At 42.4% G+C, this 26,934-nt stretch overlaps 2 protein-coding genes across 3 annotated transcripts; one reads left to right on the top strand and one right to left on the bottom strand.

Moving 5' to 3' along the window:
• Window positions 1-1,517: 1,517 nt before the first annotated feature.
• LOC310743247 (olfactory receptor 5V1-like) lies at window positions 1,518-26,699 on the top strand. 2 transcript variants are annotated; one of them, XM_083573383.1, is made up of 2 exons: window positions 1,518-1,536; window positions 25,652-26,699. In XM_083573383.1, the coding sequence occupies exon 2, from the start codon at window positions 25,685-25,687 to the stop codon at window positions 26,615-26,617; it is 933 nt and encodes a 310-aa protein (XP_083429509.1). In that variant the 5' UTR covers window positions 1,518-1,536; window positions 25,652-25,684; the 3' UTR covers window positions 26,618-26,699. The 2 variants fall into 2 exon arrangements, with proteins under 2 accessions (XP_083429509.1, XP_083429508.1); XM_083573382.1 differs by lacking the exon at window positions 1,518-1,536 and adding an exon at window positions 24,185-24,213.
• LOC310770288 (olfactory receptor 5J3-like) lies at window positions 4,128-5,072 on the bottom strand (the record flags this gene model as incomplete). Its single annotated transcript, XM_083630885.1, has 1 exon — window positions 4,128-5,072. The coding sequence occupies one exon, from the start codon at window positions 5,070-5,072 to the stop codon at window positions 4,128-4,130; it is 945 nt and encodes a 314-aa protein (XP_083487011.1).
• Window positions 26,700-26,934: the final 235 nt, after the last annotated feature.

Consider the following 26,934-nt stretch of genomic DNA (forward strand, 5'->3'; position numbering starts at 1 on the left):
TAAGAATTTGCTGAATCAAGTATGTAAACGGGAATACAAAAGGGGGGAGGTGTGAGGAGGTCAAGAACATAAGCACATGAATTTGAGGATACTGGGAAAAATGGATTTGTTTTATTTCTTTTTCCAAACTTAGTTTTTCTTAATTAGTTGTTGTTTTTCTTTTGTGTATTTTTTGTGTTTTCTTTTTTGTAATGTTTATTTTTATCTATGGCTTTTTATTCTGTGAATTTTTATTTTTCTCTTTTGTAAAACTCCAATAAAAATTTATTTTAAAAATAAAATACAATTCAAGGTGCAGAATCACTCCCCATTGTGTCCCTGGCTACTCCAATATACAGTCACCTAGGAGATTTATATAGTATATATTTTTAAAAGCTATGGTTCATGGAAGCTCAAGGGGAGTGCTGCTTTCTCCAGGACAGGGGGGCCTGGTGGAGAGTGCTACATGCCTGTCCTCCCACCTGCCACATTGTTGTGCTTACTGGAAGGGAGAGAGGAAGGGGTATGATGGTGGGGAGGTTGCTGCAGTGCGAACACAACAGCAGAGTCAATGTGGCACTTCTGCTTCTGTGTCTGCATTGTGCAGACACCCCCCACTGCCCCTCCCTCCCAGTAAGCACAGCAACAGAATGAGCCAGCCATCTCAGGCAGCAGATGCAGAGAGGCAAGGAGTAGCAGAGAGAAGGCTGAAGGTCAGGATTGCTTTTACTTAAAACTAACAGTGCACACAATGATTGTGTAAACCCAAACTAAGGCAAAGTTGTCTGTTTAAAAAACTAGCTTGGCTATTTTACACATTTTAAAAGAGGGCGATTTACTCACATAGCAAAGTGATTTTTTTTAACCTTCTAAGTTTGCTTTAACAAATGCATAAAAACAACTCTCAATTTAAAACCACATATTACAGAAATCCCACCAGAACACACAACAGAAATACCACAAACATCAGCATTTTTGCTGAAATGCCTGAACAAACAATCAAGATCTCACCTGGATGGAGACGAAAGGCCAGCAATGTGGGTACCCACCAAATTTCGGAACCAGGAGCCTCCACAAAGAAGGTCTGCCTATGGGTCATTATCAAACATGTAGCTCACAGGGGTGGAACATTAAGAGGGGCTTCCCTTATGTACCTCTCTGTATACTGAAATATATCAATGAGCCACCAAAAGATGCATAGGTTAGGCTGACCTGTAAGGTAACAAAGCCATCTTCATGGTGGTTCCTCTATTATGAAATTCTCTTCCATCTAAAGTCCATCAGATCCATCTCTTGGTCCTTTCAGGAGGATGGTAAAGACCTCCACCCCTCCCATTCAGCCTTCAAGTAAGTTTGTCACAATTTTCTCCTCACATTTTAACTGGCATCTATCTGTTGGTTATTGCTAGTTTTGAGTGCCTCAACAACAGTGTGAGCCTCAGGCCTTTTGTCTACATGATGCTGCAAGAAACTGTGCAGATGAGTCAGACTTACTATGCTTCACATGGCTCCGCAAAGGCTGGCTCTTCCGTTTCCCTGAAGAATGAAAACATTGAGGTATTTCAGTTCCTAATGGTACTATTCAGGAGAACATTGCCAGGATGAAAAATAATAATGCTGATTTCTATTTCAGTTAAGCAGGCCACGGTTTTCTATTCTGTTCTCCATCATTTTTAAAATAAAAACATTTCACCAATTAACTGAAGAGGACTGACTAAGCTGCAAAGCATGTGGGCTCTGCTGTCTTTTAATAAAATAGTTCACAGCAGTGCTATTTTTGTAGAAAAGGAGGTGCCTTGTTTTCTTATAATGGCAATGGTGCCCACCTGAGAGGTGCCGGAACTGAGTTCCGGAAAGTTCCGGCTGAAAAAAAGAGCCCTGGTTTACAGCCTGGTTCTATGCATACTTACGCTCACCCTGTTTTCGGGCAGGGCGTTGTTCCCAAGGTAGCGTGCACAGGGTTAGTCTTAGGTTATGTACACACTATGAGCTTAAAATGCAGCTAGGTCATTCTTTTTCTCAATTTGGACCGAAGCTGGTTTAGGGAAAAATGCATCAAAGTGCAGGCACAGGATAGATATGAGTAGTGGCTAATGTCGTGTGCATACTGCTTCCCAAACCAGTGGTGGGAACACACACTGGATGCAGAGTAAATGGGTACACAGCCTCTGTTGGCTAACAATTAAGAGTCCAGTTTTCCAGGAAGCGCTTCGGTTTCAAATTACCTTGCAATATTTCCAGGTTGGAAACTGCAAGGGCAGCTTTGAAAGGGCTTAGAATCAGCTAGTGCAGGAGTATTTCTACATTGCCTCAGGTTCTTTGGGACTTGATGGTCCTTTGAGACACCCTCATGTGAGCTCTACTGATGTACTGAAGTCAGGATCAAGCTAGATGTGATTGCATCAGTCCCATTTTTTCCCCATCTTTCCCATCCACAGGTAAAATGGGTGGGAGGATTTGCAAGAAATATAGAATATGCCTTAATCTGTATGAATCAAGGTCTTCCTCCTCCAGTGAGGCATAGCTCTGGTACACTAATGTACAACTTGCAGCCTTAGTCATGGTTGCTCCCAAATGGAAGCAGTCGACATAAAAAGAGACAGAATGATATAACGGTTTGAGAGCTTAGTGGTTCAAATCCCTACTCAGCCATGAAGCTGATTGGCTGACCTTGGCTCAAAACTGACTCTCAGTCTGACAGCAGCTTCTGCTCTCCAGCCATTGAGTTCCTATTGGTGAAGTATCAATAACTCAAGTGGACATAGCTGTGAGAGATCCACTCCTCCCATCACATTCACCTGGGGGGCAGTAACACAACCCCAGTACAGTGGTACCTCAGGTTACATACGCTTCAGGTTACATACGCTTCAGGTTACAGACTCCGCTAACCCAGAAATATTACCTCGGGTTAAGAACTTTGCTTCAGGATGAGAACATAAATTGTGCAGTGGCGGCACAGCGGCAGCAGGAGGCCCCATTAGCTAAAGTGTTCAGGTTAAGAACAGTTTCAGGTTATACCTTTGTATACCTGAAGGAGCGTCTCTACCCCCATAGTTCAGCCCGGACACTGAGGTCCAGCTCCGAGGCAGATGCTGTCTTGCAGGGATGTGCAACCAGTAGATCGCAATCTACCGGTAGATCCCTGGCTGATCCTGGTAGATTGTGGGATCCTTATCATGTACAAAAAGTTATGGGGAAAAGTTAAAAAACTCTGTGCAATCCTCCCCAATGGGTAGATCACTGCCATTTTTTTTTTACTGGGAGTAGATCACAGTCTCTTGGGAGTTGGACATGCCTGCTGTATTGTTATCAATGAAGGAAGGTCTTTAAATGGAACGAATGCATGCATGCTTGCATTACATTTCTCAACAGAGGAGCCACCTTTGTAGGAAAAACTACCAAAGATCTCGTGGCACTTATGAGATTGATTTTGGCAGAAACTTTTGTGTAATGACTTTACTGCACCATCAGATGCATGAAATGTTACCCTTAACTGGTACACACATATGTGCAAACAGAAGAACCAAAAGACCATGAAATTTGTTTTTGTGGCATTTAAATGCAAACACACACAAGGTAAACCTAGTGACCATTCAAATCAAACTAATAGGTGGTGATAGCACAGTTGCTTTAGCTGAACTAATGTAATACTTGTAGTAAAAGAAAAGGCTATTGCTTTAATTGAGCCATAATTGAATAGAATTGGGTGGCTGAGGTTGTTTTAGTTATTTCAGTGAAGACAACTCAATGGAGGTAACATATATGTTTTGCCATGCATAGATTAGCTTTTGTCATCCACAGCAGTGTAAAAGGTCTATGTAAATTCAGACTGGAACCCACATAGGGAAGATTTTTGAGTTGTTCCATTTATTGTTTTATGATTATTTTGTTACATGATTATTACTATTTAAATTACAAAATTCTTTTAAACCCCCGAGTAAAGGTTGTTGGCTCATAACAAAAATTCCAAAGTGCATATTAGGGAAATTCCTTTACTAAGCCAACAGAAAGGTGTGCAAGCGTGTGTTTTTTAACATCTTGTCTGATAAAGCGTTTGAGGGGTATGTGTACATATGCTCAGAAGCTTTCACAGAATTGTTTCATTTCTGTTGGCCTCCTCAAGGAATTGCCCTAAATTGTTTTTGCACTCATTGCAAAAACATTTTCATCCTCACGGATTGCCTGAAAGCTTCCTTCACTTCCTTGTTCCTGAGGCTGTAGATTAGAGGATTCAACATTGGGACCACCACTGTGTAGAACACGGAAGCCACTTGGTCCCGACCCAATGAGTAGCTTGTATTGGGACGCAGATATGTGAATATCAGAGTCCCGTAGAAGACCGTGACGGCTGTAAGGTGAGAGGTGCAGGTGGAGAAGGCCTTGTGTCTGCCTTGAGCTGATCGGATCTTCAGGATGGCAGCCAGAATGAACACGTAAGAGAAGACAATGATGAACAAGGATCCAATGGTAGTGAAGCCAGCGAGGGAGGAAATGATCATTTCTGTGACATGGCTATCGGAGGACAGCGTTAATAGGGGAGGAGTGTCGCAGAAGAAGTGCCTGATGATGTTAGAGCCACAGAATGGCAACCTGCTTAAAAAACATACCGTTACCATGGCATTTGTGAAGCCGATGAAGCACGAGCCAGCAACCAACAGGATGCAGACTCTCTGCGACATAACTGCGGAATATAGCAATGGGCTACAGATGGCCATGTAACGGTCATATGCCATGTTGGCCAGCAAGAAACACTCAGTGCACACCCAGGCCACAAAAAAGTAAAGCTGAGCAAAACATGCATTGAAGGAAATCAATTTGCTTTGTGCTAGAAGGTTCATCAGCATCCTTGGCGTGATGACTGATGAGTAACAGATATCAACAGCGGACAAGTTGCATAGAAAGAAATACATGGGAGTGTGAAGCCGGGTGTTGACCCTGATTAACATGATCATCCCCAGATTCCCCATTAGGGTGATGATGTAGATCACGAGGAACACCATAAACAAGGGCAGCTGCAGTTCCGGACCTTCAGAGAATCCCAGGAGAATGAACTCAGTCACCACGGTGCAGTTTCCCTCTACAGCTGCTTCCATATTCTGAAATCTGCTAAATAACGAAGGGGGGAATTGTATCAGTCAGTTCTTAGTACTACATACGTCTTGGTGAATCATACTTAGAAATGAAGTTCTACATGAATGTCCTACTGCAGGGACAGGGCATCATTTTCAGTCTGAGGACCACATTCACTTCTGCGTAACCTTCCAGGAACCACATGCCTGTGGTGGCCAGGGCAGACACATGCTCACAGACCCCTCTTTCCATCCATCCATCCATCCATCCATCCATCCATCCAAGCAAGACGCATTATTAGAGTTCGAGGGCACATTCCAGCCAGGCAAAACAACTCAAGGAGGGTGCAAAGCAGGGCCAATGAGGGAGGTGTCCTGGGATGAGGGGATGTGGCTGAGGAGGGACTGCAAGTCCAGAGGGTTGCTTTTGGTCCCATCCCCACCGTTTTTATTATGTATTTTGTGTTTTTATCTTGAATTTGTATGCTATGAACCACCCTGAGATCTTTGGATGAAGGGCAGTATACAAATGTAATCAACAAAAATAAATAAATAAATCATTTGCAAGTGTTCAAAGCATTCCACATGTATCATCTATCTACAATCCTGACAACTGTCTATTTATAATCGTTACAACAACTGCATAAGGTAAGTTGGTATAATTATCTCTCATATTGCAGATGTGGAGGACTGCAGTTGACAGACAGTAGTTTGCACCTAGTGACTTCATAGGAAGGTTGAGATTTGAACTGGGGACTTCCTGATTCATAACTTGGTTTCATAAGGGATGTTTACATCTCACATTTAATGACCGTGCAGTCTGTGTAGTACCCATATACACAACAGTTGAGGTGTAATTCTCAACAAGTGTACAGCCTGTGTACCTGTGTACAGAATAGCTGAGTTATACATAATAATGTTATAATAAGTTATATAATAAGTTATATAATAATATGTAATAAGTTATATAATATAATAAGTTATAATAGCCAGTGTGGTGTAATGGTTAAGAGCGGTAGACTCGTAATCTGGTGAACCGGGTTTGCGTCTCCGCTCCTCCACATGCAGCTGCTGGGTGACCTTGGGCTAGTCACACTTCTTTGAAGTCTCTCAGCCCCACTCACCACACAGAGTGTTTGTTGTGGGGGAGGAAGGGAAAGGAGAATGTTAGCCACTTTAAGACTCCTTTGGGTAGTGATAAAGTGGGATATCAAATCCAAACTCTTCTTCTACAAATCAACAAAGTTTTACACAAATACTTGTTCGTGTGTGAAGTCAGCTTCTACCTTTGTTCAGTGTAACATGTGAACCAAGTTTTTTAGTCATGGCACTACAGCAGTTCAAATAACATACGCTGAAAATGAAGTGAGCAGGCTCACCTTTCACTCTGCAACAGGATCAGTGATAAAGGGCTTCATTAGCGAAGAACAGTCTTTAGAAGCTTGTTCTGCTCTGGCGTGAAGATCAGGGCTTGTCTTTCCCATGAACAGACAGAAGACTCCATTGTCCCAGAATAGCTAGTTTATGGGGTGTAGACTCTAAAATGAAGGAACACCCTGGTTTCCAATTCTTGTTGCAAATGTTCTGTTGTTTGAATGTTAATCTGGAATCATCTCCCAGTCCCCCAAGTATCTTATGATATATACCTTGATTCTGAAAGCTCAGGTCTGTAATGCAACTTCTATTGAGCAGACTCACAATCTGCAAGGTGCATGTTGTTCTTCATTCTCCAACCTAAAAGGGAGCTTGGATTCAAGTTAGGCAAACCTTGTTTGAAAACAAAATGTATTTCTTCACTTCAAGATGGCAACTGAGTAATTCCTAATCAGCTCATTATAACTTACTATATATACCAGCAGTGCAGCAGTTTATAGTGGCACCCCTCACTCTGCAAAGCCAGATGTTGGTTCTCTCCCCACCCCCCATTGCAAGACTGATAAGATATTAAAATGGTAGTGGTGGATTTCTGAAGTGAAAGTAGTTTCCTGTCAAAAGAAAGGAATCAATATACCACCATAATCACCACCTCTAATTCCTTAATTTGCACCAGGCACTGTACAAAAATAAGAAGAAGAGTTCCTTGCCTTCAGAATCTAAAGAAAAATGAGACAAAAGAAGAGGGAAGTTTATCAGACCCTGTTGGAGGAATTGCACCTTTGAAAGAGGAACTACGTAAATTTTAAAAGTTGAAGGTTTAGAGGTCAATTATACCAAACGACAACTTACATGCCTCAACATCAATTAGCATGACCAGGTTTCCTTAGCAACAGAGGCCAACCTCACCCTCTGGGAGGCTTTAAAAAGAAATATTTAGGAGTCCTGGAGACTAAAGACCTGGCATGTGTTAAGTGGTAGAACTATGGTCCTCTTGGCAGACTCTTTTGCTCTCTTGGCTAAGGCACATTTTGGCCATCAAGATGTTGTTCCTACTGAGATTGCTCTATCTGTTCTAGATCCTTCCAGTTATGCTTTGCTTCCCCTTACCTTATTACAGTAGTGGCAGTAGTCTTCTCTGTGAGAGAAATGGGAAAGGGTTTAACCGAACCTTACTTTATAAGACAGCAAAAGAGGGAGGAATGGGTGTTCTGAATCTCACACTATATTGCAAGGCTTGTCAGCTTCACCAATTATTGCAAATTATTAGTCACAGTACAAATGTCTCTTGGCTCTCAATGGAATCCTAGAGGACACCAGCGCTACCTTTCATTCTTCCATCTCACCAATTCCTTCAGCATCTGGGGAATTTCCTTTTGCTTTCTATGCTACAGGTGTGGAGGTGAAGCCGGGTTCACTTGTTTCCTTTGCCTCCCCCAACACCCTCATCTGGATCATCTGTGGTTCTCCCAGCCTGAGTGGTACAGCCATTTTCTGAAGTGGGAAGGTGCCGGGATCCCATGTCTCTGTGACTTGTCTGTAAACGAGAAGCCAAAAACTCCTGCCAAGCTGTTGACTTCCCTGACTGATCCAAAGAACCACTGGCTTCATTCAGGGCTTTCAAGTCCACAGCTTTGCTAAGAAGTGGCATTCCACCACCAACTTCCATAGGCCTTTGAGGAAGAACATTGGCACCATTTGAGGTTAGTTTAGCATCAGGACAGGAAGCTGCACTGAAGGTTATCCATTGCTGGCATCTTACTCCAGTGAAGTTGAGCTATAGGACCTCATCTCTATCCTCAAATTGCTGGAGAGGCTGCTCTGCCAGGGATCTTACTCGCTTATGTGGCCCAACTCTAGGATATTGTATTTAACTGTATTTCTAAAATCACCAGTCCCCAAGTCTCCCTCCTTAGCCCTGCTGTCTCTCTTTACTGGTCCTAAGCTACTTCACACAGCTCTCAGTGTCTTCCATTTGGTTGCTGCTAGAATGACTGTGGCAGGAGGCTTTTGACTTTTCCTTTCGCTGACTGGTAATAGTTGTCTCTGCTGTTCAGCTCTGATGGAGAAGCTTATTTATTTATTTATTTATTTATTTCATGTATTGAATTCTTATACTATACCCGGAGGTCTCAGGGCGGTTCACAGAAAAGATCACAACATATATAATGAGAATAAAAACATACCCCCAATAACCCCCCTCCCCCAGAAAAGAGCCACATTTTAAAAGGGTATAAGATGTCAAACAGACCAACCAAAGGCCTGGTTAAAAATGAATGTTTTGCCAGTGCTGGATTTCTGTATAAGCTCAACAGGCTATAGCTTAGGGCACCACTCTCTTGGGCGCCCCAAAAAGATTTAAAGGGAAAAAAAACCCTGGATGTACATTTCCAAAATATAACCAAAAAAACACACAAATAAAATAATAAATAAATAAAAAATAAAATAAAATAATACAGTTAGAACTTAATAATTATTTCACTATTAATATACTTCTTAATAGTATTTGAGAATTAATATCCTTCTTCTTAATTGTATTTCAGTTCAACAAATACTTTGATAAAATACATATTTTGTTACGTGCAAATGGCTTTAAATACCTATTAGGTCCATAAATTACCATATAGCATATATTCAACACAAAAAACAACGACAATTTGTTGTTGACAAAGGATAGCTGGACATATAAAGGGCCCCATTACCTTCAGTAGCTTAGGACCTCATCAGACCTAAATCTGGCCCTGCTGGCACCTAAAGGTGTGCAATGAAGGCGGCAGGCGAACTTCCCTGGGGGGAGCATTCCACAGATGGGGAGCCTCTGTGGGTAGGTTCATATGGAGAGAGGTGGTCCTTGAGGTATTGTGGTCCTGAGCCATTTAAGGCTTTATAGGTCAAAACCAGCACTTTGAACTGGGCCAAGAAACTAATTGGTAGCCAGTGCAGTTGGACCAAGATCAGTGCAATATGCTCAAACCGTCTTGCTCCAGTGAGCAACCTGGCTGCTGAATTCTGCCCTAGCTGATGTTTCCGAACCGTCTTCAGAGGCAGCCCTATGTATAACACATTGCTCTTATAAAGCTTACTCATAATTTAAGGCTGGCCAAAGGCAATGCCAAACCTGATACAGTTGAAACTGTTTCATTTCCCTTCCTTGCAGACACTAACTCTTCTTCTGGTGCTCAAAAGCCACCTGCTCTGTATTCTTGCTTTTGGAGAGACTTCTTTGCTAACCTGCCCGCTGCTTGTGTATCTCCTTTATGTACTTTATTCAACACGGAAAACAATGAGAGGCCTGCATTTGCGACTTTGTTATTCTTTACTATTTGTTGTGCACTTTTGAAAATCAATATAATACATTGATGTGAAACAGAGAGAGAAGTTTGAGGGAAAGAGGAAAACTTAAGCAAACTTTAAAAAGCCTCCCTCTTATTTATAAGCCATGCAGTTCACACTTACATCAAACATTATTTACGAAAATAAATTTATTTCATGCCTTATGCCTCCCATATTTGTAATGCAATAATTTATAAAACATGACCACCTCTCAGCAAATTTTGTATTACAGAGGATACCATTTGTCTTATAAACCAAATCTGTCAACTTGTCCATTCCTGCTATTTGAAGACACTCCAAAAGTCAATCTTGTACCAACTGTCCAGTATGGCTCTCATTTTCTCCAGCTTCTCAAATCATCTCATATGTTTCAAATCAATAACTCACTAATTAATATTTCAAATACTTTTGACATCTGCTGCCAGTTTCATCCACAAGTATCTGGTTTGTTTGTTTAATACGACCAATTCAAAATGATGTGAAATGCATTATTTATCTTGCATTAAAAGCCTTATTATTGAGATCTCTGTCTTATACCAGGTCCTCCCCGCCCCCCAGTTATGGATAAACAGAGGTTGAGTCTGGAAACCAAAACAAACCAAGTAGGAGCAGCAGAGGGCAATTAAAAGGGACAATTGCCATTAAAAGATCTCGAAGATTATGTTGTTGCAGAACCTGGAACACTATTTCATACAACCTGCTATTGGAAGATACACCACAGAGGCACCAGCTTGTTCTGCATACCATTCTGATGAGTCTGTTTTTTTTTATTATTTCAAAACTTGGTTCTCAGCCAATAACGTTTTTACCTTGTATTTTATCTTGTGAGCCACCCTGAGATCTTATGATGAAGGGCAGTAGAGAAGTATAACAAACAAACAAACAAACAAACAAACAAATTAAAAAAATAAAATTTGATCTTAAAAAGTGGTGACTTGTCAAAGATGCAAACCTTTTTTCATAAGCTGATAATGGTAGTATGCAACCACAGTGCGAATGGGCAGCATCAGTAATAGCTCCAGTTAATGACGTGCAGCAATCTGCATGCACCACCAACTTTCTATGTGTCTCCACCTTTTGCATATGGAGATATGGCCCTGAAAAATGCATAACCATTGGCAGTTCAGCTAATAAAGAGCCAGAAGCCAACAGAAGCTGTGCCATCTAATCTAAAATTATTGCATCAGTTGTGTGTGTGGGATGACGGGATTATCAATTTGAGGGGTTGCTCTTACGGAAAGATACTTAACAAAAAGTCTGAAGGCAAGAGGAAGCCTAACTCATGACTAGGGTATGGTTGAGTGGCAAGCACAGCAGCATGTGGATTGTCAGCAGTCCTCAACAGTAATGTGGGGGACTGCACCCTTTATCAGTAATGGATAGAGAAGCAGAATACCGTCGTGTATAACCTCCACATAGTTTCTTTACCTGGTACTTGATCCTTTAAAATCTAAACGGGCCTAGAATTGAAAAACTTCCCATTCCTTTGGTTTGAAAAGACTGAATGAATACATTTTTTTAAACTAGCCGCTAGATGTCACTAAAGATCTATCTATAGGCCGTCTGTGCAATGTTATTCACAATATAGGAGATTCAAGCTATTGTTTCTGAACTCTAAGCTAGTATATACAATAGTTGTTCCTCCAAGCTTCTTTTTTCAAAGCCTTTTTGTTCTGTGATGCCCTTTCGGTTTCACTCTTTACCTGAGCTAAATAGGTGCAGCTGCATTTACACATATTTGTCTCCTATTATTTTTGACCCTCTTTCCTCTAGGCGTTCCACTCCTCTTCTCCCTTTCCTTCTTACAAAATTTGGGTCAGGGACATGTCTCTGTTGCTTATGTTGCACTGTAAAGCACCTTGTACAGTGGTACCTCAGGTTAAGAACTTAATTCGTCCTGGAGGTCCGTTCTTAACTGAAACTGTTCTTAACCTGAGGCACCACTTTAGCTAATGGCGCCTCCCACTGCCGCCATGCTGCCGCCGCACGATTTCTGTTCTCATCCTGAAGCAAAGTTCTTAACCTGAGGTACTATTTCTGGGTTAGTGGAGTCTGTAACCTGAAGCCTGTAACCTGGAGTCTGTAACCTGAAGTGTCTGTAACCCGAGGTACCACTGTATAATGATGGAGACTTGAGAAACAGCATAGAGCCTTAGGAACTTGAGCCAGGCAACTCCAAAGGAGGATGATCTAAGCCAGGGGTGGGGTATGTAAGGCCCTCCAAATGTTGCTGGGCTACAAGCTCCCATCAATCCCTGACCATTGGCCATGCTGGCTGAGGCTGATGGGAGTTGGGAGTCCCAACAACATCAAGAAGGCCACAGTCCACTACTACCGCCAACCTTGGCTTAAAGCATGGGCCTATAAAACATGAAGACACCTCCAATGGTGCTAAAAAGGAAATAACAACAACAACAACAACAATAATAATAATTTATACCCCACTCATCTGACTGGGTTGCCCCAGGCACTCTGGGTGGCTTCCAACATATAAAAAAAACATAATAAAACTGGGCTGCCTTCAGGTGTCTTCTAAAGGTTGTATAGTTACTTATCTCCTTGGCTCAGGAGTCGCTTAACTCCACACACTCCAACATTTCTCTGATGAAAATAGGGACATCCTATGGAAAAGTAGGACATTCAAATCAGAAACCAGGATGGATTATGTAAATCCAGGATTGTCCCTGAAAAATAGGGACACTTGGAGGGTCTGGAATCCCAGGAAGCTGTGTCTCCATAGACCCACACCTGTCACTGCTGCGGTTGTGCGGCTGTTGCGGCTGTGGTGGATGCAGCTTCCGTCGAGATCTCGTGGGCAGTGGTGGAGAAAGCCGCTTGGGCACCTGGGGCGGCGCGCCCAGGGGTGGGGCGAGCCGTCCATAGGGGCGGGGCACACTGTGAGGCCTCTGGAGTCTGCCTGCCTCAGCCACCCTACAGCTGGGGGGGAGGCAGCGGGCAGACCGTTTGGGCAGCGCGGAGCCTGTGCACGCCCAAGCTGCCGCGTCTCTCCCGGGAGAGACGCGTGGCTTGGGTGCACTGCAGGCCCTGCAGTGAGTGATGCCCAGCATTTTGTCACCCCCCTCAGTGGTGACACCCAGGGCGGCCTGCACCCACTGCACCCCCCTTCCTCCGCCCCTGCTCGTGGGATCTCATAGAGCTCTCGTGAGATCTTTTTTCAGGCAGTGAAACTGGATGGGCCATCCTGGCAATGGGAATGCATTTTCTGTTTACCAGAGGGCAGCAGGCTTGTTCAAGGCAGGGCAGACCCACAAGCTTCACCCTCCAACACTTTGCCACAACTCCTTTCCCCTGCCCAATATTAGCGATCTGAGGTGACTACAGCCACATTCACATCATACATTTAATGTACTATGATATCAAGGCTTCCCTTAAATGATTTTGTGAGCTGTAGTTCGTTAAGCTTGGTGAGCCTCATTCGGAGACCCCCTACCCCCCCAAGCTACAATTCCCAGCGTGGTTTATCAATCCCTCTTCACAGGTAGCTCTGGAAATTGTAGCTCTTTAAGGGGAATAGGGTTCTCTTAGCATCTCTCAGCACCCATAACAAACTACAGTTCCCAGGATTATTTGGGGGAAGCCAAGTAGTCTTGCTTGGACTACTGCAATGTGCTCTATGTGGGGCTACCTTTGAAGGTGACCCGGAAACTACAACTAATCCAGAATGCGGCAGCTAGACTGGTGACTGGGAGTGGCCGCTGAGACCACATAACACCAGTCTTGAAAGACCTACATTTGCTCCCAGTACATTTCCGAGCACAATTCAAAGCGTTGGTGCTGACCTTTAAAGCCCCCAACGGCCTCAATCCAATATACCTGAAGGTGCGTCTCCACTCCCATCATTCTGCCCAAACACTGAGGTCGAGTGCCGAGGGCCTTCTGGCAGTTCCCTCGCTGTGAGAAGCCAAGTTACAGGGAACTAGGCAGAGGGCCTTCTCGGTAGTGGCACGCCCTCCCACCAGATGTCAAAGAGAAAAACAACTACTGTGGTACCTCAGGATACGAACGGAATCTGTTCTGGAGCCCCGTTTGCATCTTGAATGGAAAGTAAGATGTGCGTCTGCATGTGCGTGGGTTGCGTTTCGCTGCTTCTGCGCAAGCGCGTGACGTCATTTTGAGTGTCTGCTCATGCGCGAGCGGTCAAAACCCAGAAGTAACGCGCTCCATTACTTCCGAGTTGCCACGAAGCGCAACCCGAAAGCGCTCAACCTGAAGCACATTCAAATCGAGGTATAACTGTACCTGACTTTTAGAAGACATCTGAAGGAAGCTTTTAGTGTTTAATAGACTATTGTATTTTAATATTCTGTTGGAAGCCGCCCAGAGTGGCTAGGGAATAAATAATAAATTATTATTATTATTATGACTCTTTAAAGTGATAGCATACTCTTTTAAATATATGGTGTGAATATGGCCTACCTCAATCTGCCTAATGGTAGGGTGGCCTTGCTGCAACTCAAATTTCCTGTGGATGGAGAATGCCTTTCCTACAGGAATGGGGAAATGTTTGCCATTGGGGTGGGCTTTGTTCTGAGTCTGAGGAACTCATGGCTGAAGTTTCAGCTTAGAGTAGGATGAATTAATGTCCCTTTCCCATAAGTTCTGCTGTGTTCTAGCAAATACACCATGTTTTGATTTGCATATAGCTGCTTTCTATAAGCAACTCTCAGTTTAAACTCTATGTTCTGTGTTTTCTCCCTGTGGGGTCAGCAGGGGATAGGACAAATGGCAGGCCCAGACTGTGAAGATGGGGGCGTGTGGCTAACAAGAATGGTACTCATACTCAGAGGTGATTTACTCTGTCATGTATAATAGAACAGAAGTGCATGATTAATGTTCTGTGTAGTCTCAGAGTTGGAGATCATACAAGTAGTTTTTCTTCCCCTTACCAATCTCTCCTAGGGAATTTTCTGTAGGCAATTCTTGCTCCTTTCTTGGGAACGAAGACATGCACCATGGAGATTGTGTGCACTGCTTCAGCCTAATGGTCCCAACTCTGGCAAGAAAACAAAAACGAAATCTCCAGGGGTTTTCCCCTTTGAGTGCTTCTGCCTCTGGATTTGAGGTGATCAGTTTAAGGTAATTGACTCATATCTCTGGTAACCGTGTCAACTCCCAGCTATACTAATAAGCCCTCGAGGGCATGATTAAAAAGTTATCGCTTGCCAGCCTGCCATTATGTAACTTATGCGAGAAGTCTGAAAGTTCTGGCAAATTGGCTCCTCAGTGCCTTGTTAAAATTCAACTCTGTTTCAAAGACGTTACTTTAAATTAGAGAAAGGCAGATGCAGGTTCTCTGGAACGAATGCTGGTTTGGACATGACACCTTGGCATGCCTGTGCATCGTGACAAAAATGACCCACGACCCCCCTCCTTATCTTGCTCAGATCTGGCCCCTACTTTCCCACAGCATGGTTCTGTCCCTGTAAGCTAATCACACCAGATAAAATGGGCTAGTTCATATTCTCACCAGGGTGGTCCCTCTATGCATTAAATTATTTTTTTAAATTTAATTTTCATTTTTCACACCACACAGAAAACAACTCAACTCCCAACAAATCAATCGCTTTTCTTAAAAATATCAAATCAAATTCTTATAGTCCCCCCCCCAATATTGCCATGAGTTCTCTAGAGGTTTATAAGCACAATCTTCTTGATGCATGTAATCCAAAAATGGCTGCCACACTTTATAGAACTGATGGGGGTTAGAATTCCCTTTGGTCACATGAATCTGTTATGTCTTCTCAGCCAGGGCTCTTGTCCATGCTCTGGAGTACTATGGTTCAGTGTTCAAGCCCAAGGTAGTGTGCCATCACATGGGTATTTTCATACATGCTGCCACGAGGAGGAACGTTAAAAGTACTTTATGAACAATTGGTGGAATAGACATGTCCTTTATTCTTAGTAAAGTAAGCTGAAGGGGAAGTTTGCAGGCCCGCTTTGTATATTAAACTCAATTCTTTGAATACCAAAAACCACCATATATGTATGTAAACTCCCCTCCAGCACGTTGATGTTGCCCCTGGTATCATGTGGGATATTTGCAAGGGGGAAAGATGCCACCTATGTAAGTTTCAAAGTCTGCTCCCCTTCCCTGGGGGGCAGCAATGTGGGAGGCCTGTGGGCCTCCCGGTGACCTGGCTGTGGGCGGGGGGATGCTGCCCACATCACTGGGACTCCCGGTTGTGTCACACCCCCTGGCTGACAATCAGGATGGCCGGGGTGTGTGGCCACCCTGCTGTTTAATTGGGCCAAAACTGTTTTAAAAGATCCCCCACAAAAAAAGCATGTTCCATTTTTCATTAGAGATTATCACATGATGTAAGTTTTGCTTATGCTAATTTAGGTGTATGTATGCCTCTGGACAAGGGACGCGGGTGGCGCTGTGGGTAAAACCTCAGTGCCTAGGGCTTGCCAATCGCATGGTCAGCGGTTCGAATCCCCACGGCGGGGTGAGCTCCCATTTTTCGGTCCCAGCTCCTGCCCACCTAGCAGTTCGAAAGCACCCTTAAGTGCAAGTAGATAAATAGGTACCACTTTATAGCGGGAAGGTAAACGGCGTTTCCGTGTGCTGCGCTGGTGCTGGCTCGCCAGAGCAGCTTTGTCACGCTGGCCACGTGACCCGGAAGTGTCTCCGGACAGCGCTGGCCCCCGGCCTCTTAAGTGAGATGGGCGCACAACCCTAGAGTCGGACACGACTGGCCCGTACGGGCAGGGGGTACCTTTACCTATGCCTCTGGGCAAATTAAGATGATGAGTGGCTCAATTGTAAGGCACTTTGCAATGTGCCCAGCTGCCCTGTAAGCAATGTAAATAATTAACATAACATAACATAACAATATAATATACAATGTAATGTAATAAAAGGTACACAGAATAATTTTAAAAGGGAGGCAAAGGCGTTGGAGATGCAATGCCCAACACAAAGGGCAAAGGGCTTGGGTTCCCCCTTGCAATGCCACTGCTAGCAAGCCAGCAATGGAATGTCTATTGGAATGGTTCATATAACCCTTTCCCCTTAAAAATAAAAGGGAGTGGGGCTGGGCAGGCTTAACCAAATGCATTTATTTATTATTTATTAATTAAATTTCTATACTTTCCTTCATCTGTGAATCACATTGTGGTTTACAGTATAAAAATACAATAATACATAGCACAATAACAAACTAAACAATACCTCTCACAGTTTAATAGGCTTAATTGTCTAATTAGCCAAAGGTTTGGGAGAAGAGGAATGTTTTCACCTGGCACCTAACAATATGTAGTGAGGGCTCAGGTGAGCCTCCTTGGGGAAAGTATTCCACAAATGGGAGCCACCACAGAAAAGGCCCATTCTCAGTTGCCACCCTCCAGACATCTTGTGGAGGAGGCACACAAAGAAGGACCTCAGATGATGATCTCAGGTCCGGATTGGTTCATATGGGGAGAGGCAGTCCTTGAGGTATTACAGTCCTGAGCCATTTAAGGCTGTATAGGTCAAAACCAGCACTTTGATTTGAGCCCATTAGCAGCCAGTGCAATCAGGACAGGATTGGTGTTATATGCTCAAACCATATTGTCCCGGTGAGCAACCTGGCCTCTGGCCACTGAACACTGCACGAGCTGAAGTTTCAGAACTGTCTTCTGAGGCAGCCTCATATATAACACCTTGCAGTAATCTAGCCTAATGGTTACCAGAACACATAAGTGTCAACTCCTAGGGGCAGTGGGGGCTTTGGCCCCCATAAAAAAATATTTGAGGGGGCCAGACCCCCACAAAGTTGATGGGCATTCCCATTCAAATGGTGTGTGTGCACTGTGTCATTTGATCAGTTTTGTGGGGTGGGTTTTACCTCGGCCCCCACAATATTTTATTCAAGTTGGCACCCCTGCCAGAGCATAGTTGACTGCCAGGGACTGGCCAGATGAGGAGGAGTGGTGGAGACCGCCATCCCAGGAGGCTTCTGGGTAGGAGGCAAATGAAGATAGCTGTCAGGATGCTGTCAGCGGCTCCCGTCTGGCTGCCCAGGAAAGTATAAAGACAAGGAAAAGTTTCTTACAGAACTTTTTTATTTCAAATTTTACACTGGGAGGCTATAGAACCCAGCCTTTTGGATAAAGGCATTGTCCCGAGTGAGCCTCCACTCCCCGTTTCTCCCATTCCTTATTCATCATCATTATCATCACCTCCTCTACGGGTGCTGCTAAGTGTCCTTTGTTTTTGAGCTCTGTGCTCTCCTACTTTTAAGGCTTGCCGGGTTCTGGAATGTTTTCTAATGACAACTTGTCAGCCAGCTGCTGCTCTGGCTCTCCCATTATTTCCCAGCTTTCCCCTTCATCTGCCTCTGAGCTGTGACCTCCCTCAAATCCCTGTTGTAAATATATAATGTCTTCTTCCTCCTCCTTCCTAGAAGGGTCAGGATGGGAAGGTGGTCTTCACCATTCCTCTGTTGAGATTTCCATTCCGCCTTAAGGAGCAGACATGGAACTGTTGCATGTCACATATCTGTTTACATACTAACACAGTCTGCTGGGAACTTCCGTTGTGTGTATAGCTTTTGCTTTTCTCTGTCTCTCTGTGAAGACAAAGAGAGAGACGACATGTTTCTTTGTCCTGATTTATGATTAAATCGAAAATCCAGATGAAATTAGAAAAAGCTTTCAGAGGTACTATAAAGAACTATTCAAAAAAGAAAAAGAAGATGAAGGGAAAGTTGAAGAATATTTGGAACAGAATAGACTGAAGGAAATATCAAATGAGGAAAAAACTCAACTCAACACAAATATAACAATAGAAGAAATAAAAATGGCAATAAAACAAGCAGCAATTGGTAAGGCACCAGGCCCAGATGGCCTGACAGCCAAGTATTATAAGAACGGCTTGGAACAATTGTCTGCACCTTTAGTGGAAGTAATGAATAGTATTTTAGAAGGGAATAAAGTTCCGGAGACCTGGAGAGAAGCTCATATCATCTTGCTTCCTAAACCAGACACAGATCCGACTCAAGTTAAAAATTATAGGCCAATATCTCTCCTAAACAATGACTATAAATTAAAGGTAAAGGGACCCCTGAAAATTAGGTCCAGTCATGGCCAACCATAAATTATTTGCTAGTATTTTAGCTATAAAATAAATAAACAATAAATAAACAAATATTAGGAGAGATTGGGAAAAATCAAATCAGCTTTGTGCCTGGCCGTCAACTGAAAGATAATGTTAGAAACATCATTGACATAATCGAACTCTTGGATGCCAGAAGAGATAAGCAAGCGGTGTTAATGTTCCTGGACGCCGAGAAGGCATTCGATAATGTGACTTGGCACTTCATGAAAAGGAATTTAGAAATCATGGATATGGGAACGAAATTTATAAATGGAATTAAATCTATCTATTCTGAACTTGTAATTAATAATACTCTTAGGGAAATAATTGAGATAATGAAGGGGACGAGGCAGGGGTGTCCGTTATCGCCACTATTATTCATAACAACTTTAGAAGTTTTGTTGAAAAAAATGGATGAAACAAAAGGAATAAAGGGTATTGAAATTGGCTCCAAAGAGTATAAATATAAAGCCTTTGCAGATGACGTAGTGTTGACGCTGGAACAACCAACAAACAGTGCAATTGAAGCAATGGAAAAGATAGAAGAATACGGTCAACTTGCAGGATTCAAACCTAATAAGACTAAAATGAAACTATTAACAAAAAATATGGATAGTAAAGAAATAGAAGACAGGTTTAATAACAGCAAAAAAGTAAAATATTTGGGTGTGTGGCTTACTACTAAAAACATCAATTTATACAAAGCTAATTGTGAAAAGGTATGGAACGAGATTAAGCAAGACCTAGAAATTTGGACCAGAATGAAACTATCGTTGATGGGTAGAATCGCCGCTATTAAAATGAATGTGCTCCCGAAACTGTTATTTTTATTCCAGAGCATTCCCATTATATGTGGAACGAAGCAATTTGATATCTGGCGAAAATGAATTTCTAAATTTATCTGGCTGGGGAAGAGGCCTAGGATTAAGTACAAAATTTTGACAGATGTTAAAGAAAGGCGGATTCTCCCAACCAGATTTAAAAATTTATTACAAGGAATCTTGTTTTTTGTTTTGTTTTTGTTTTGTAATAAATTTTTATTGATTTTATAACATATATTAAAACACAATACAACTAACAATTGACGACACATAAACAGACAAACATGTAAACACGTATAATTTCTTTACCTCTCTTTCTTGAACCTTGTTTCCACGACTTCCCCATACCTCCCTTTTCTGCATCCCTGTTTTAAACTTTTCCAGCAACCCCTAATTTCAGTACTTGTAATTCAGTTTCTAATCTTTTTCCTCTTACCCAATTATTTATCACTGCAATTCTGTTTTACATTACCCATGACATTTTAGCACTCATTAATTTTACAACAGTTCTTAAGATAAACTTTAAATTTCTTCCAATCTTCTTCCACCGTCTCTTTCCCTTGGTCTCGGATTCTGCCAGTCATCTCAGCCAGTCCCATATAATCAATCACTTTCGTCTGCCACTCTTCCAGCGTGGGTAGTTCTTGTGTCTTCCAATACTTTGCTAGAAGAACTCTTGCTGCTGTTGTAGCATACATAAAAAACGTCCTATCTTTCCTTGACACCAATTGGCCTACCATGCCCAGGAGAAAGGCCTCTGGTTTCTTATGAAAGGTACACTTAAGTACCTTCTTAATTTCATTATAGATCATTTCCCAGAAGGCCTTGATCCTTGGGCACGTCCACCAAAGGTGGTAGAAAGTACCTTCAGTTTCCTTACATTTCCAGCATTTATTATTGGGCGTATGATAAATTTTTGCAAGCTTGACTGGGGTCATGTACCACCTATAAATCATTTTCATAATGTTCTCTCTTAAGGCATTACATGCCGTGAACTTTATACTGGTAGTCCATAACTGTTCCCAGTCAGCAAACATGATGTCATGACCAATGTCTTGTGCCCATTTAATCATAGCTGATTTAACCGTCTCATCCTGTGTATTCCATTTCAACAGCAAGTTATACATTCTTGACAAATTCTTAGTATTGGGTTCTAACAGTTCTGTTTCTAGTTTTGATCTCTCCACCTGGAAACCAATTTTCCTGTCCTGTTTGAAAACTTCATTTATCTGGTAATAATGTAGCCAGTCTCTTACTTTTGACTTCAGTTTCTCATAGCTCTGCAATTTCACTTTTCCCTCCTCATGTTCTATAATTTCGCAATATTTTGGCCATTTAGATTCCATATTAAGTTTTTTCACTTCCTTAGCTTCCATTGGTGACAACCACCTAGGGGTTTTGTTTTCCAACAAATCTTTATACCGAATCCAAACATTATATAGTGCTTTCCTGACAATATGGTTTTTAAAACCTTGGTGAATTTTAACCTTGTCATACCATATATATGCATGCCAGCCAAACCTGTTATTGAACCCTTCCAAATCCAAAATGTCTGTGTTTTCAAGAAGCAGCCAGTTTTTCAGCCAGCAAAAAGCCGCTGATTCATAATACAATTTTAAGTCCGGCAGGGCAAACCCCCCTCTTTCTTTTGCATCAGTTAGTATCTTGAATTTTATTCTGGGCTTTTTGCCCTGCCAGACAAATCTAGATATGTCTTTCTGCCACCTCTTGAAACAATCCATTTTATCCACAATCTGCAATGTTTGAAACAAAAACAACATTCTCGGCAAAACATTCATCTTAATAACAGCAGTTCGGCCTAACAAGGAAAAGGAATCTTGTTTTTGTTGGTTGCGGGAATGGATGGCATTGGATAATGAGGAGATATTAGATCTAGAGGGATTTGATAATAGAGTCGGGTGGCATGCCTATTTGTGGTACGAAAAGGTAAAAGTACATAGAGGGTTTCTGACCATATTATTAGGAAATCTTTGTATGAGGTATGAATAAGACACAAAAATTTGTTAGAACGCAAAACTCCGTGGTGGATCTCACCATTGGAGGCATTTGCAGTAAAAAAGAAAAAAATGGGAAAGGAATGGGCGACATATAGAGATTTAGTTGCGGAAGTAGATGGCAAATTAAAGTTAAAAACATTTGAAGAGTTAAGAGGGAAATTAACCAATTGGTTACAGTACCACCAACTACAAGATATCTTCAGGAAAGACCACAAAAGTAATGGATTTAATAATATTCAATCAAAAATAGAGACATAACTGTTGAGTAGCAAAAAGAAAATGATATCAAAAATGTATAAGGTATTATTAGAATGGAATACAAAGGACGAGGAGGTGAAGAGCGTCATGATAAGATGGGCACAGGATCTGGGGCATAACATTGATTTTGAGAGGTGGGAGGTAATGTGGAATAAAAAAATCAAATTCACGGTGTGTGTGGTACTTAAAGAAAATTTAATGAAGATGATGTATCGTTGGTACATCACACCAAGTAAACTTGCCAAAATGTATAGAGGTCAGGATAAATCATGTTGGAAATGTAGGGAGAAGGAAGGAAACTTCCTACATATGTGGTAGACTTGCCCTAAAGTTAAAACCTTCTGGGACATTATCTATAATGAATTAAAAAAGGTATTGAAATATAATTTCAGTAAAGAACCAGAAGTATTCTTATTAGGGTTAATTGATGAGGAAATCCACAAAAAGATGTAAACTTATTGATGTATGCCACAATGGCAGCAAGAATCCTCCTGGCCCAGAGATGGAAATAGCAAGAACTCCCCACCATAGATGACTGGCAGATAAAAATGGTAGAATTTGTGGAGTTGGCGAAGTTGACGGGGAAAATCAGGAACCGACCCGATGAGAGATTTCAAAAGGATTGGAGCAAATTTATATATTATTTGAAAGAAAACTGTAAACACCTGAAGACGTTTGTAGTCTTAACATGAAGCATTTGGTAATGAGGAAAGAAAGAGCTAATTTACAAATGAGAGTGTGATTTTTAAATGATTCTATAAGGTAAAGAAGTGATTATGGAAATATGATAAGTATGTTAAAGGTATAGGAAAGTCAGAAAAGAGGGAGGGAAGGAGGTAGCTGCTCTTTTTGAGTAATAATGTAAGCTCTGGATATGTATTATGAAATGAAATATGGAAAATTCAATAAAAATTATGTTAAAAATAAATAAATAAATAAATCCATAGTTGTAGTATGCTTCCACAAGCCTCACGCCTATTCTGTGCGCGCAGTTTGCTCTGCTGATATAGTGTGCCCTGGCTTTGAAGCCTGGGTCGCTGATTTACGTCAGCCAGAGGCCGATGGGTCTTCGCAGTGGGACGGCTGGAAGGAGACGACCCAGCTGGCGCTAGCTAGCTGGCCTTGCGACCCTCTGCATGCCGACATCCTCCTCCTCTGCCCAGTCCCTGATAATCTCATGGAAGTTATTTAAGGGTGATGGGGTTCATCTTTCAGGTCAGAACATGTTCCTGGAGGATCAGTTTGAGCTCTTGTGTGTTTCCCTGGAAATGAACAAGTGGGAGCTGATCACCTCCTGTGGCATTTGGTATGGGCAGGTGAGAGGAATTAAGGCATGCTTGCTTTAATATCTAAGACATTATTGGGTTGAGGGCACTCTTCAGTCATTTTTCACAGGTTATACCTTGGGGTGTCCTTCGGGGGGTTGGGGTCCTACTGACAGGGTCATAATCTGAACTATGTCTGAACATCAAGATGTTTGCAGCAGAGAGGGAGGATTCTTTCCAAACATTTCTGTATGGCCACAGCAAGTGACTCTGAATATGCCCAGGAGCTGGGAGGAATAGAATCCCCCCCCCCCATATATTACAATTCACCTGCCCAGCTGTGTGTATTTGATTTGCTTAGTCTGATTGAACTAGCTTGGTTTGCAGATCCTCTACTTTGGTATATTTAATCAATATAATCTGTTTACCTGTGGTAATGTTTTTCTCAAGTTTTCTTTCTTGTGTGTTGGCAAACAGGATTTTGCCCAATGAGCTTTTGCACAACTGAGATTTCAAGTCAGCAACTGCAGGATTCCTCCGAGACCCGTGTCCCATGATAGAGTTTATGCCATCTCTCCCCCCCCCCCCGCTCCACCTCTGTGGCAAAGGCGGAGTGGGGGGAAGATGTTGTCCTTCTGACTCATGACAGAGGCAATGCTTCTTAGGCATTGCTTCAGATTGCTGTGTGACAACATTTTTCTTGACTCCACATAAATTCTTCACTTTCTTGTTTGTTGCTGTGGTTCTACAGTTCACAAGGAAAGCAAGCATGGCTCGTGGATGCAGTTTACTGGGTCTCCAATCTTAGGCAGTCAAAACACTTTAGGTCTATAGTGCTGTTTTTCAGTTATGGGCATATTATATTCATTCAGTGAACTAAATATAAGAGATCGGAAGTCATAATCTTAGTTGAGTTTCTATGTGGAAATGTATACCTTAGGTTTAGTGATTGTTTTGGGAAAAAATCATAGCATCTTTGCAATATATTGTCATTAGGTAAGTTTAAAATCCATTTACTCTTATTAAACTGTTTGGCAGATAAATGTCTTGCCGTACAAATGCCTGTTATTAAGTGATAATATAAACTTGGAGAGTAATGTTGTTATATGCCAGTAAGCACATTTTCTTGCTTTGATAAGTTTTTAATTTCCTTCTTTTAACATGTACATATAATGTTTCCTAGGCTTTACTGTTTAACTACCATCCATCATTCTGGTACTCCTTCATATTTTGAACAGGATTATTTAATCCAGGATTAATGCAATGTGTGCATTGCAGTATATGCAGTATAATTTTGAGGGGTAGGGCGTTTTTATTACAACTGTAATCCTGGGGTCTTTGGGGTGCCTGACCTGAGGCCATAAGATTCTTCAGATCTTCCTTTCTATGGGTGGAGACAGAGGTCCGCCATAGGAGAGGGAGATCTGATGAGGGAGGTTTTCCTGCAGCATCAGTGTTAAGATCTGTTGTTGCTGCTTTTTGCCCTGCCTCCAGTGTTCCAGGGTTGTGCTGGGGATGGTAAGGGGAGGTTTTGCAACCACTGGATCCAGAGCCCTCTCATTCCCTTGACAAGCCCCTAGAATGTAGCAGGGGTGGGGGAGGGTACGCAGCCCTGATGTTGGCATGCCTCATGGGGGTGGGGAGCGCACTGCCCCCAGGACGCGTGCTATGCCCCTGCAGGTGGCGCGCCACGCCCCCAGGATGCATGCCACGTCCCCGGGATGCGCGTCAGCCCCGTCCCTGCATGCTCTCTGCTCCCTGGTGCCAGAGCATGAAGCTCCACCACTGGTTGGGTGGTGTTGGGCCAGTCACTGTCTCTTAACCTAATCTACCTCACAGGATTGTGAGGAGAAGATGGGGAGAAGAAAAACTATGTATGTCACCTTGAGCTTCTTGGAGGAGAGGCTGGATAGAAAGCCAATCCAATCCAATCAGTCAGTCAATTAATCAAAAATTCCTTTAAAAAAAAACTGGGAAAGGAGAGGGAAACTGGGAGAAAAACACTCCTCTCCACCTTGCCAGGGGAATTCCAGCAATGCTTTGGAGTTGGCCACTATGCCTGCCTCCCTCTCCAAGTAGGTACAAGAAAATGACTCTTTCCATGGTAACTTCTGACAGTAATATTGTGGTTAAGACCTGAATAGTTTTGAAAAGAGATTATAGTGCTGTCTCTCATGCTCTTCCATTCTGTGTTCAGTTTTATATTTTATGAGATTTTCTTTATTCTTAATCTCAAAGTGGTTTCAAAGCTTTTTCTATTGACCAAAGGAATCTATATACAGGTTTTGGCCACATGTGCGGGAGAGATATTCATCAGAAACAAACAGGATCAGGCCATCTATGATTAAAAGTCAGATGCTTAAACAATTGTATATTGTCCTTCAACCAACATTTGTACTTATAAAAAATTTGCTTTGTTTTCTTCGTATTTTAGACATTCTAGCTGACCAGTTTGATTAGGAGGACAATGCAGAAAGACAACACCACAGCAGCAAAAGACTTTGACTTGACTGAACTCTCTGATCTCCCAGAAGTGCGAATAGTCCTCTTTGTGGTAATTCTGCTGACCTACTTGATCACTCTGGCAGGAAATGGGGCAATTCTCACAGCAATAGCAACAGATAGTCACCTCCAGACTCCCATGTACTTCTTCATCAGCAGCCTATCTTTCCTGGATATCCTTTGCCCTACAGTGACAGTGCCAAAGATGCTCCAGATCTTTATGTCGGAGGACAAGACAATATCATTTGTTGGCTGTGTATTACAACTCTTCTTTCTGATTTATGCTGTGGGCACCGAAATCTTCTTGCTCTCAGTGATGGCGTATGACCGCTACGTGGCTATCTGCAGTCCCTTGCACTACACAAATATCATGACGAAAAGGCTGTGTGTTCAACTGACTGCAGGGACCTGGCTAACCGGCTTCATCAATTCCATGATTCATACCTCATTGACCTTTACATTATCCTTCTGTGAGCCCTATAAAATTAACCAATATTACTGTGATATCCCACCGCTAATGGCTGCCTCTTGCTCCTCTACCTACCTCCCAGAACTGGTTCTCCTGCTTGTGGCTGGCATTTTAGGAGGTGGTGCTTTCCTGGTCACTCTGATCTCTTATGTCTATATCATCTCTACTATCCTGCGCATGCGCTCTGCTGAGGGAAGGCGCAAAGCCTTTTCTACCTGTGGTTCCCACCTGACTGTAGTTTTCCTGTTTTATGGGACCACCATTGCCACCTATGTTCGCCCCACCTCCAGCTATTCGCCCAAACAGGACAGAATTGTTTCCATGTTGTATGGGATTGTTACTCCTATGCTAAACCCTATGATCTACAGTCTGAGGAATAAGGATGTTAAGAGGGCCTTGGTGAAAGCATTTTGCCTGAAAGGATTTTAATGAAATTAATGGGTTCAATCATCCCTGTCCTTGAATACTGTCCTTCAAATACATTGTACTTCTAAGCTGAAAGTCACTACAATATACCTTCCTTCCTTCCTTCCTTCCTTCCTTCCTTCCTTCCTTCCTTCCTTCCTTCCTTCTTTCCTTCCTTCCTTCCTATGAGCCTGTACTGGGAGACTATCATTTAATGACCTGTTATGAAGGACCATATTTACTGAAATCTAATGCACACATCTTTTGGGCCAAATTATGTTGCGAAAATTAAGGTGCGCATTAGATTCGATGGCGCATTAGATTTGAGTAAATACCGTATG

This window comes from Podarcis filfolensis, assembly GCF_964270895.1.
Source record: "Podarcis filfolensis genome assembly, chromosome: 1".
Lineage (NCBI taxonomy): Eukaryota > Metazoa > Chordata > Lepidosauria > Squamata > Lacertidae > Podarcis > Podarcis filfolensis.